At 41.0% G+C, this 13,219-nt stretch overlaps 1 protein-coding gene across 3 annotated transcripts in view; it reads right to left on the reverse strand.

The window, feature by feature from the left end:
* Window positions 1–11,121, reverse strand: part of SPAG17 (sperm associated antigen 17) — a 119,265-nt gene extending 108,144 nt beyond the window's left edge. For all 3 annotated transcript variants that reach the window (XM_074853919.1, XM_074853900.1, XM_074853909.1), the window contains exons 1-3: window positions 11,026–11,121; window positions 2,380–2,520; window positions 1,933–1,992 (exon numbers count right to left, since the gene is read on the reverse strand). In XM_074853919.1, coding sequence (XP_074710020.1) covers window positions 1,933–1,992; window positions 2,380–2,520; window positions 11,026–11,121 — 297 coding nt within the window. The remainder of the gene's footprint in view (window positions 1–1,932; window positions 1,993–2,379; window positions 2,521–11,025) is intronic.
* Window positions 11,122–13,219: the final 2,098 nt, after the last annotated feature.

The raw sequence follows: 13,219 nt of genomic DNA on the forward strand, positions 1-13,219 counted from the left end.
ACAACATCTTTATGAGAGTCTCAGCCTAACATCATTTAATTAAGTGCTGGAATTAGCACAGAATTACCAAGCAGGACTCCTACTCCCATCAAGTCACTTAAGAGACAGGAAAGGTGTTAAGACACCTAATTCTGGATTTGGAAATCTTTTAGCTACATATTCGTAAATCCTGCCCTGTTACCCTTCACTCTGTACAATAAGAACAAATTCCCTGAAGGGCAAATTCCCTGATTTAGAATAGACAACAGGAATTATTTTAATATGTTATATATATATATATGATATATAATTAGCCTGCAATATATCAAGAACAGTTAAAGTTTCTTGGCTTGCAGGCACAGCAGACTGAAATTTATGAAAACCCCTGCATTTCAGTAGACAGTGTGCAAGATCAATGACATAAGTAACAATGTTACTATAAATACCATTAATAACTGCATTACTATGCATGTTATCAGCCCCAAATTCACACACATGTACATGTCTTATGTTCAAAGACCATTAAACGTCAGGAATCTCATTTACAGTCTGCCTCCAAATGAATATGTGCTTGTGGAAATGCCAGTGCATGGAATCCTACCACAGAGAAGAACCGTATGCAGTGAAGACAGAAATGCTCCTCTCAGAAGAGCATTTCCCAACCCTCTGTTGTGCTAACCTCGTACTCCTTACTGCAGTGAAAGCTCTGAATGCACAAACTGCATGTGGACTTTAAGTGAATGCTCAGGAGCAAATTCTGCCCAGAGAGGCAGGATCTTAATGCTTGTGGCAACATGATCAATCTTTTAATTTGCTACAGCCAGAACGGAAACTGAGTCCAAGCAAAAGGTCAGAACAGGCATTTTATATTCTCTGTTAAAGGAGGGGAGGAAAAAAATGTCTTTGAGGAGTAAAGTAAGTAGCTAATGAGACACAGCACTGACAGCTGGAATTTAATAAGTATCCACTTCACAAGGAAAATTGCTCTTAGTAATTAAATACAGGTATCATACAAAGCTTCTGCTTAGAGCCAGACTTCAAAATCCTTCTGTCAGTAGGACTGAAGAGGTTTTACATACCAGGTAACACAAGGGTGAATTTGCCTGGGAGGCTAGTCCTAAACGAAGAGGGTTAATTGCATAAAATTCACAGTTGTGTCAGTGGTAAATAATTCCAAAGGGACTTGTTCAGATAGTAGTCTGGCATTACTGAAAAACAGACTGCAACTAAAAAGACCTGTTATAAAGTCCACCAAAACCTGAGACACATAAAAAGTTTATTAGTCGTTGCAGGACTAAAACGCAAACAAGATCTTTTTAGAGGGATCCAAAATTCTTTATGCTCCAGGTCTGTAGAGCCATAAAACTCTACCTGAGAAAATTTTAAACAATCTTCTAATTAATCACAGGATTTTATAACCTCTCACAAGCTGTAAGTAAAACATTAACAAGGTAGGAGGAAGTACTCTTTGTACTAAGCATGATTCCTAATCCTGCTGACACATCCCACTAGATGAACCAGGCTAGAATTTAACATCAAACTGAGATTATAAGGGATACTATCACACAGAGATGGTGTTTCATTTATGGGACTGCATTCCCATAAATGAAGGTATAAGTTCCTAAATTACTGGGAGCATCTGAGAAAGCAGAGTCTAATCAATCATTTTTGTATAATTTGTGACACCACCATCAAAATATGACTACAAAACATATTCGTAACATAATAAAACTTATATCCCTAAGAAGACATCTTGATCCTCACTTCATTAGCAATCGAACAGAACACTGTTGGTATCACAAAAAGAAAGTACTTTAAGTATCTGGATGCTTGAGTGTTTTTACCAGCTACATCCAATAGATTTGCATTTACTTAGGTATGTAACACAATCACATGGCTCTACTTATTTTAGTGTAAAAGAGCACTGACTCTGCAATACATGTTTTAACCTACCTCAGAGTACATAGGCACATTCTTAACCTTTTTTCCCTTTTGATTCCCAGATTCTCTGACCTGCAAGAAAATAAAGCGTTCTATTGTGAGATTTTAAGTTTACACAAATTATTTTACCCGTTGTTCCCTTTTGCAAACACTACACTCACACTCCAAAAGAGTGAGGAAACATCTTATGGTACCCTTCTACCTTAGGGAGGAAGCTTTTGTGATTAGCACCTTGAAGAAAAGTCTAACAAAACCTCACTATTTACAGGGAGCAGACCAGCTTACACAGTAAACTTTTCTTTTTCCATTTTTAACTTCTATGAATTAGTGTAACTTTTAAAACTTCCAGAGTAATTCAACTGAGTATGAAATTTATAGTTACCACAGGCCAAAGAAGTTAGTATCTAAAAGTAAGATCTAGGGTTTGGTTTGTTACTAAAAGTTCCTGTCTTGGAATACCTGTCTGAAAATGTCTTCACGCTTTACCACGCTGAAGAGCTTCCGCTGTGGCACCTGCACAGCAAGAGACAGGGCCTTGGTGTGGATTTCATCCTCAATTTTTGTCCCAATAACGAAAGCGATGCTAGGCTTCCAGTCATCCTATTTTCCAAAATAAAACATTTAAGGTATTCATGCTCAAGCAAACAAAAGTGCTTCTCTGCAGTTTCAAGGAGTAATCCTGTAGAGATGGTTACTCCCTTTAAGACATGTTAAACATCACTGTATTAATCACACTGAAATAAACCGTATACAACCCCAAGCACATACTACTTCGTCCCAATTCTTTCTGCCATCAGGTGGCAGCAGCATGCTACGGAAAACACAAATGCCTACCAACAACCCCTACAAACCTCCTCGCAGGCAAACGCTGCGTTAGCAGCGCACAAAGATAAAAGTAACTTTCAAACGTCATTTGCAGATTTGACAGTTCAGTATGCAAACAAGAAGTGAATATTGAATGTAAGTATTATTGTCATTGAATACATGTATTATTGTGATAATTTGCTGTAGGAAAAAACAACCAAATTTCAGCTCCCTCATCCCAAGAATTAGATAATGGCCAGATACTATTTTCTGAAAATTGTAGCATTATTTGTATATATTTTTATATTTTATGAGAGTGTATTTATGCATACCATGGTTCTTACACAGTTTCACTAAGTATTCTGAACTAAGAAAAAATATTTATCAATGGCAAATTATATTTCGGTACAAATTGACAAATGAAAAACACTAGCAGTTTTCAAACATTTGCAGTAAAACACACATATTTTTATGAAAAAAATCTGATTTCAGCATTAAAGAAATGCAGAACAGGAGAAGACTGGAACACGTTATTTAGTGATATACATCCACAAAAGCTTCAAAATTACGTAATTTAAGCAACTTTTACTGGCTACACTTCCCTCCCATTTCTTTGGCTTTAACCTACTGGAATCCCTTTCACAATGCGAGTGGCTCTCCAGCACATCTGCATCTCACGCCAGAGTATTGTCTATCAGCATCAGTGGCACCTGAACCATAACTACTTCCAAGGGTTGTGCTGTACACTCTTTAGGATAACCATCAAATATTTTGTTTTTTCATTGCACACCTGCATGTGTAAAATGCAAGGATATCAATAAAGCTGCATAAAGGTAAAAAAGGAAAGAGCTTCAGTAAGACCAAGGTAGTCCTGAGACACTGTCACGCTGATCAGGACCAGGCTAAGCAGTGTCACATACCAGTCCAGCGTGCATCATAGCAGGGAAAGATTTTAAGGACAAATTTAAGAGAGGGTGGTAACTTTAGGATTTTGGTGGAAATATTTTAATATGTGTATATTGTATATTATATATTATATATAATTATATATAATTATATATATTATAAAATATATGTATATTATATATAAAGTCCTTGTGGAAAAGAGGAACAAAAACAGTGAGGGAAAGGACTGCTCCAAAAAAAAAGTTAGATATAAATAGTAAAAGGAGAAGCTTCTTTTTCCATTTTACTGTACCCTTCTTCATTTTTTCCTTCTCTTAGCAGAAAAAAAGACTACCTAAATATTTGCAATTTGAGTAACTAATGACTTGGAATGGGAGAAAGCAACACTTGACCTAAGTTTCAAACTAATAAATGCTTGCAGGGAGGGAAACAATTTGTCATACTATTAAGGTAAAAAAGCATAACATCACATGAATACGGCATGATGTGATTATACATACGTGCTTCATTTTTTTAACCACAGAATATTCAGCGAAACAAAAAAGATGGAAAGATCAGCTGGGTCACTAAGCATAGTCTTCTGAAACTGCAAGTAGCTACAGAGCAGATACCTAATCCAAAAGGGCCCCTACAGTTCCCCACACCATAAACTTCCTTGACGTTTTACAGCAGCACAAAAGAAACCTTAAGTTTTTTAAATTACAAAATGCAGGAGAGTGCAAGCATGTCACTGATGCTCTAGGAGCATGCAAACACGATGGAATTTATGAAAGGAGAGTGTCCAGCTGACTTGGGGCAGCAGGCACTGCCCACTGGAGAAGCAGCAGCAGCAATGGTCTGTGTGGAGACTGCCTCAAGTAAACTGAATTTCTTTTTCCCCTTTCTAGTTGGGGGAAGGACGGGGGACAATACCTCCTCCTGCCTAAAGTTGTCAAGATATCTACTGGTGCACAGCAATATGAAAGAACTAGGTATTCCAATACTGTCACCAAAACACGTGCGCAGGAGTCGCAGTTAATCTGAATTCAAGTTAAAGATGTCATTGTATAGCTGCCAAGAGTTGGACACAAAAACTTTACCGTTCTTTGAACAGAGAGCATTTAGACAGCCATACCTGTGTGCAAATGCATCATTTTCTAGGCTTTCAGAATTGAGATCGAAATGCCTTCTTGTGACAGTATTGTGGTGTCCCCAGAGCTCGCCAGCAGAGACGGAGCCTTTAGAACACTTACAACATCTGCTAATGGAGCAACTGATATCACTACGCTGCCTACTTCAGTGAGAACCACCAAAAGAGGGGAACAAGGCCCAGGAAGTCCCACAGACAGATGCTGACAGCACAAGAGCAGCAGAATGTCAGGTTCTACTGTAGATGCTAGGGGAAGCATGGTCCAGCAGCACGATAGAGCCTGCTCCCACAACTTCCTGCAGTTCTTCAGATACGCAAAGAAATCTCCATCAGAGAATCCTAAAACTTCTGCCTACGCCTTCTTCAGCTCCTCCTTAAAACCTGCTGGTATCTTGGTACCCACAAATCAAACCTGCTTAGCGCTGATTAGCATCATCCTTCAACAACAATGTCTGTGAAACCTGCCTTCCTTATAGTCCTGTCTCTTCTTGGTCACAACTGTCCCTAGCTCATTTCTCCTTCCATTTTCACTCTGTTCCTCATCCGAGTTCCACCACTTCTAATGCTTCCCACATCTGTTACTTGCTCCCCTAGCTCTTGTCCTCAGTCTCCTTGTCCAGCTAGTCCCTAGTTTCATTATCTGATCCCATTCCAGTTTTCTCCATCCTCAGATTCCTTCTCCAAACTCTTACTCTCTCGTCCCTCCAATACTTTCCAGACACTTTCAGAGTTATGTTTGAGCAATAAGACTCTCCTTCATGATACTTATGCATTCCTTGGAAAGACACTATAAGGAACAAAGAACTTTCCTGATTTCCACTGTGGTGCTCACCTTCACAGCAGCCTGTAACAAAGCACCAAAGTAAGTCCTGCTTGTGGAAAATTAATTTTTAAAAAAACTTCACATTTATCCAAACACAAACATTCTCAGAAAAATGTATGCCCTTGACATCAGTGTGCCACATCCCTCCCCCTCCATAAATTCTCTGCTTCAAAGAAACAAGCTGCTAAAGCTTCTCCACAGAACAACTATGAGAATATTTATAGCATAGGCAAAACACAGGCTAATATATCAAAAATAAAATACATGGAATGAGCCTCTACAAGATAACTGGTATTGAAAATTATAGTCCCACCTAACTTAATTCTACAGAAGTATATGCAACTCAATACAAGGTTTTTTGAGTAAAAATTTAAAACAGTATTAAAGATAGCCCATATCTCCCTAGCTGCAAAATGAAGAAAAATATATTCCTTTTGTAAAAAAGGTGCAATACCTGGGAATTGGAACTAGATAAATACCAGAAATAGCCACATGCACTTCAACAGGGAATAATGATCAAGAACTCCCAGAGTCATTAATAGCATGTCATCCATTTCTAGACTGACCAATTTTGAAGCCCTTGAAATCATTTTTCAGAAAAGCTGAACATTGAGAGCAGCAACTGAAGTCAATAAGGACAGTGAATGCGCAGTGTTAGTATATAGTTTAAGGTGTTTAATTGACTATGCTGTTTTCTGACCTTAAAAAAATCTATTATTTTTGCAATATTGCCCTTATATTATCAATACTGTAACACTATCCTTAATGTTCAAGGCACTGAAAGGATAGAGAAGAAACAGACCCTGCTTCTACAGCTCACCACCTAAAATCACAACATAAAAATGAGAAGGAAAAGCAGTAAAATGTATATGGTTACTTTAAAAATATTTTCTCCCTCAATATACAACTGCTCCTCTACTTAGTTTAATTCTTTCAAATGTTATTGTAGAAGTGAGACCTGAGAAAGGATCTGAAAGAGGATAGATTAGTGACCCTAAGGCTACCTCAAATGAGGTTCCCAGCTTAAAGAACAGGATAGAGAAAACCATAAAAATAACTACTGGAAAAGCATGGAAACAGTCTAGGGAAGCTGTCATTGAGAGTACAACGCAAGCGCTACATACTGTGAACAAAGACCAAAATGCAGGAAGCAGATAGCCCACAGAATCAACAATGCTGATTCAAACATAAATGGAAAAAAAAATTGAAGCTGGAAATGTGGCATTGGTGACTGAATACTCCTTAAACAATCTGAAACAAGTTCCAATTAAGAGGAGGCCAGACCGCTCTCACTGGAAAACATTGAGTGACAGTCATTGTCACAAATGACACTCTCTGCCATTTTAACACTCTTGGCCATGACAAAAGTTGAAATGCACCAAAGTCTCTCTCAGAAATAACCATCTATGTGGGAAGCTTGTATGCCTGCAGGTGAAGAGTCTCCAATCCCAGCAAGATCCACCTAACCCTGAAAGCTCCCTGTAAGCAGCTAGCAGTTTTCCAAAATCCTTGTTTTCACAAAACACAGAAGGTATCTCATCTTCTCCCGATTTTGTTCTCAAGACTCCATTGTGTTCCTCTGTAATGTGATTTTTCCAACCATTAAAAACCAGTACACGCAGACTATATATTTTATTTGTCACAGTAGTATTGGGATAACGTAGGTATATTTAAAAAATCTCTAACTTCAATTCACATTGAAGAAAAAGCAGATGTAGCTCACAAAATTTTGTTCCCTTTTTAAACATACCTCATTTTTTCTGCTTCATTTCCTAGACACAAAAGGGGAGCTGTTCTAGAGAACACATTTGAACAAGTCAGGTATATTGTTTGTTTTTGCAGTACCAGTTTCTAGATCTCTTTGGCCAGGAAAAGCACCAAGCGGCCATCTCACCCCCCCCCCCCCCCCCCCCACCCCATTTCCAGGCAATCTCAGTATCTGTCATTTTGCATCATCACTTATTCTTGTGGTATTTAATGGGGGGTTTTTGTTGGGTTTTTTTGGGGGTTTTCTCTTTTTTTTTTGTTTAATCTCCTGATTTTAAAGTAATGCCTCAGAAATAATGAGATTTATTAGTGATTTATGAATATTTAGAGTGGTATTACCTCTAGCACTCTTTGCTTTCAACAATGAGGAAGCTTGTAAATCAGTAAATACAGCTGCATTACTGGAAAAGGTTGGTTGCTCATCAGCAATTTTGTAGCCCTGACATAGTGACTGTGTAGGGCATCACTGCTAAGAAATCTGCAAGTCCACTTTCATTATCTACTGATTAACACACACCCATATTGCTAATGGATTCTGATTTTAAGAGCCTGAGCTTTTGCTATATAATATGAGCAGGTTAGAGAATATCAAAGCTCAATTGAATGTTAATTCTTCTCTGAAGAGGAAGCAACGTGAATAGTAATCAAGAGTGGAGCCATCCTATTCAGAACATTTTAAGTGTTGTAAGGTTTAATTTCAGTTCAATTTTCAGGCCCTGAAATTCCAATAAAATGAGAGAAACCATAAAGATGGGAAGTCAGAGCAGAACGGGGCTTCCAGTTGCTATGCTTAGTTATACTATCTAATAAGAACATAGAATAGATAACAGTTATTTCAATTCAGGGCTCTATTTGCCCAGAATTCACTTTTCACTTAGCAAATAGTGCCCTTTAACTACTTAAAGCATGCAAAGTTTAAAACTAAGAATCTTATTTTATATTCTGTAATTTAATTCTGCAGTGAACCCGATGAAAATATCTTCATAAAATATCTGAAGGCAAATACAACTTGCAGCTCCATGTTCTTCTGCATAGCACATTAGAAACAAAAAAGACGTATATAAACTATAATGTGGGGCTCTGCAAAATCCATATTTCCTCTGTACATGTTTTTAAGTTGTCTGTTTGCCAGTTTTCACAGTGTGTTTAGTAAAAGCAATTATTTGGTTAGTAAATACCATTTAAATCATATTTTAGTTAGCATACCCGTCCATAAAATCTTAACACCACTGGAAAAATGACTCCTTTTCATAGATCAGACTAATAAAATATTATAAGTCATAAACACACATTAAAATGTGAAATTTCATTGCTCAGTCTATCTGGTACAATTTAAAACCAGTTCTAGTAAATTCCCTTTGACTCCACTAAAGGGAAAGAATATTCTCTAAATTGATACGAGTGAAAAATTTTAAAATTCTTTATATATGGATTACAAGGAGGGAAATTTATTTAATTGAAAGGAGTTCCTGTCATATCCCAAATAATTTCAGATTGATGTGGTATATCACATACAATATTGAGGAGTAAGAAATAATTTTGTGCAGTGCGTGGTGACACCTACAATTAATGTTGCTCAACATTCTCTTTTACAGGCTGCTTTCAGTTCCTGACCTTTATATATTTGAGTTTAAATCTTGTATGCTACAGGATTACTGGGGAGGTGGTGGGGATAGTGTGGTTAGACTACTTGCAGAATGAGATTTGATTTTTAAAAATCATGTTTATCCTTTAATAAAAAACCCTATGTGATTAAGTAATTAAGATATTAAATTCCCCCCGTGTTCAAGAGGAAGGAACTAAATTTGGCAGCACAGACATACTTGAGTCAAAGATGTGCTTTTACAGAGCACGTTTATTTACACTAAGTATACCCACATTTGGCCAGACTTGATGAATCTTGATTCACACATGCTCAGAAGAGATTTGTTGGCATTTGATAGTTTTGCACGGAGTATGCTCCTGCCCATGACTGTAAGAGCTGAATAAGAATCTTCCTGCAATAAGAAATTTCAGCGGCTGCCCAGCATCACAGAAGCCTGAGTTAAGCTGACCGCAGCAGGGAGACAGTTTTTCCCATGTTCCTAAGGTTCTGTCTGCTAACAGCGAGACACAGAAAGTAGAATTAGCTTAACAGGAACAGAAAACAGTTGGACAATACCAGAATTAATGAACCAAGGAATCTTAATTCAGCCCCTATGAGTATAGGCATTATGATAACCTTTAATTAGATGATTGCATATTTTTTCCCACAGAATTCTTGCCCCATTCAGTGAACATATTCAACATTTCCTTCCATCTGCCTCAATGTGTGGTCCTGAATAATCCAAATTCTGGCATTTCCTAAAATTTGAGCACTTTATTTCCTACCTTTTAAAATACTCCAATATAATGGTTTGCATTTAACAAATGTAATAAATTACATGTGGAAGCAGCAGAGTAAACAAAGCACTTCGTTCAGTGAATTCACTGGACAATATCCACAACCACAATAAACACCACCATAAAAAAAAAATAAATCACTAATTGGCACCTTGCTAGTAAGCACAGGAGAAAGGTCAGGAACTGAGTATGTGATGGAGATTGAACCTCCACCCCCTTCTCATGCTTCAGGGAGGTTCTCCTAGAGTCAGGGTGAAATTCGCAAGTAAGAAAGGGCTCAAGTGCCTTTGAATCTACATTCTAGGGAAAAAAGGGAAACAACAGCCGTAGCTGAGCAGCTTGCTTCAAAAAGTGATTCTGTTTGGCTAAACTTGTACTATATGGTTACTACCAAATACAAGTAAAAGCAAGTATTTAAGAGATTTTTGGAGCTCTGTGGCATTTTCAGGAAAACTGATTAGCTAATTTAAAAGCCTCCTCCTGAATTCGAAAGTCTTCATACTTAACCAGAACTGCTGGCACGTTATTAAAAACCAAACCCACAGAAACAACAACAAAAAACACCCTCGGTTTTTTAACGGGGCACAACAGGAACCCACCAAACAAGGAAGCCACGGAAGTCATTTGTCTCACTTGCAGAAGCAGCGCTAGATAAACACGTGCTAGATAAATATTATTGTTTGCTAAACTACGACCCTATTTTGAAACCAAATTCTCTCTTGCAAGTCAAGATTTATTAGAATTACATTGCTTACATAGAACCTGGAAACCTAAATATGCCTTTAGATCCTCACACGCTGTAAAAGAAAAAAAAAAAAAAAAAGAAAAAGAAAAGTGCCTTTTAGCTGCACACACTCAAGCAGGAAAATTACAGCCTCACATTTTCAACGCTACAGTTAATGCTGTGTCAGCACCTCCATCAAACCTCGTTGTTCAGCAGTTTATAAAAAGTTCACTCCGAGCCGAAATTTGGCACCCAGAGCCCCAGAAAGAAAAGCGCCGAGGAGGAAAAGCAAAAAACCTGCTGGGCCGTTGCTCGGTGGGGGGGGGGGGGGGGGGGGGGGTGGAAGGGGAGGGGGACAGCTCCCCCGCCCCTCGAGACGATTCACAGCCCTCCGCGGGGCGACCCTGGGGACCCCGCAGAGCCACCGGCAGCGACACTGCGACAACCAGGCCAGAGAAGCGGTGAGGGCCGCCTCCGGCCTGGTGTCGTCGTCCCGTCGTCCGTCCGTCCGTCCCCCCCCCCTTCAGGCGGCCCCGAGCTGCCCCTGCCCTGCCCCTCGGCTGCCTTCACCTCCTCGAGGGGGGCGGACACCAGCGCGGCCTCCCAGCTCTTAACCGCGGCCCCCGCCGAGGCGACCCCGCCGGTCTTGAGCCGCTTCGGGCCCATGGCGGTGCGGGATGGCGGGCAAGGCCCCACGCGTCACCATGGCAACCGGCTTCTCCGCGGGGTGACGCTTTCCGGCCGCGCTCAACCGGCGGGGCCGTTCGTGTCGTACGAGCCGCGGGCAGCGGCCGGACCCTCCGCCGGGAGGCCCTGGGCCCCGCCCCGGGGGGAGCCTCCGTGCTCGGCGGGGCCGGCTGTGCGTGTGTCCCGCCCGGGCCCCTCCTGGGCCGGCGGCGGCCTTGCGGCCTGGGCGCTGCCGAAGGGCCAGGCGGCCTGACGGAGAGGCTTGGCGGGAAGGCTCCGGGCCGTGCGCGGTCCCACAGCCACCAAAGTCAATGTCGCATCCCCAGGGCTGCCCGAAGCGCCGGGTCTGCCCGGGGAGGAGGGCGGGGGAGCGACCCGAGCGCGGCCGCCCGCGGAGCAGCGAGGCAGGGGAGCGCACAGGTGTGGGCAGCCGGGCCCGCTCCCAGGGCCGGACCGCCCGCCAAATACTACCATATGTTGACTCCCTGGGACCAGAAGGGGAGAGGGAGGCACAGTTGGGAGAAAGCAGGAGAGCTGCCAAGATAAAGAATTCATTACAGAGGAGTCATGTCGTGATCTCACACTGGAGACGAGTGAAATATTCTGTGTGCTTTAACATTTGGTGAAAATATCCCAAACCACATGCTGCCCTTCCCCCCACCCCCTTATACCGACCGGGGTTGCTCAGAGCCTCCAGATTTTTATTTTAATTTAATCGGAGCCTTAACGCCCGGCTGTGCAGCGCATTACTGCTTTAGTCAGAGTTTCATTCTGGGATGATGCTGACATAGTGTATGTGCCGAATAAAACACCTTTCACTACATGGTTTTAGTGGAGAAGTAGGAATTTAGGTTCACAGGGGACGTAACAGGCAAGTCTCATCATCTCAGTTTGCAGAAGTGTGTCTTCCCCGGGTTTGCAGACAGTGATGTAGTTTATAACATGGGAAAGCTGCACAGTAGATTTGCCAACACCCATAAACATTTTCCCCCACCCCATTTCTTGGCTGGTGTCCATTTTTCTCTTTTTGAGGTTTTCCTTTGTTGTCCAGAAAAAAACATCAGACATCAATTGTTCACAGAAACAGCCGGTGTGATATTCCCACCACATCCTTGCTCTTCATTAAAGTCTTGGATATGCAGTCTGTGCCTGCTGAGGTGCACTGGGAGAGTACGGGAAGGAGGAGCAGGGCAGGTCAGAGGTATGGGGCAGAATGCACAAATATCCTTATTAAGAACCACCCTTCTGATTTTTCATGGCTCAGTTTTTCAGGGCTGGATGTAATCTTCAGGAGGACCAACAGGAGAGGGTTGTGCACCCAGATCCTGATGGTATGACTGGAGGTATGCACTACCGTGATATCTGTGGGAGATGACAGCTGCTTAATTATGCCCACACCTGGATCTGTATGGTCAGGACCATTAGGAAGGTTAAAAACCAGCAATACTGATGGCAGCCTACAAACGTCTCTGAGAACATGAACAATAGCTGTGACAACCATGAACCGGCCTGGTTATATCTATGGTGTGTTTGCTTGGATGCATAAGGATTATTAGAAGGAAATTGTTTTGTTCTGCTGCTTATTGCCTACTCCAGCTTGTTGTTAGATGCTGTAGCAGATAGCGAGTCAAGCGGAGGTAGGACAGCAGATCACTGTGAGCTTATACCAGTTCATTTAAAATTACCTCCACCACTCTCCTGAACAAAGGAGAGAAAGAATTTATACTTATTCCCTATTACAAAGGGCCCTAGTGTATAGTCCTAGAATAAGTTCTCCAGTAGTGAAGTCAGCTAAAGACATCTCCTGTTTGGCTGCTTGACCCTGTCCATTCAGTTGTGCTGCCAAAGATGCTTGTAGGCCAAGCTGTAAACCAGATCACTGAAACCCTCTTGGTTAAATTCTCCAACAGACAAAAGAGACAAATCAAAAATATTGGGAAAGTACAATCTTTGTTTCCTCCAAATGGTCTGGACTGCAAAACAGCCAGTTGTCACTGAGCCATCTGAAAATCTTCAGCTTCCTTCTGATAACTAAAAGATGAAGTTGCTGCAATCTTAAAACTTGTATTAGCAAAGC

The sequence above is a fragment of the Strix uralensis genome, chromosome 2, assembly GCF_047716275.1.
Source record: "Strix uralensis isolate ZFMK-TIS-50842 chromosome 2, bStrUra1, whole genome shotgun sequence".
Taxonomy (NCBI): Eukaryota; Metazoa; Chordata; class Aves; order Strigiformes; family Strigidae; genus Strix; species Strix uralensis.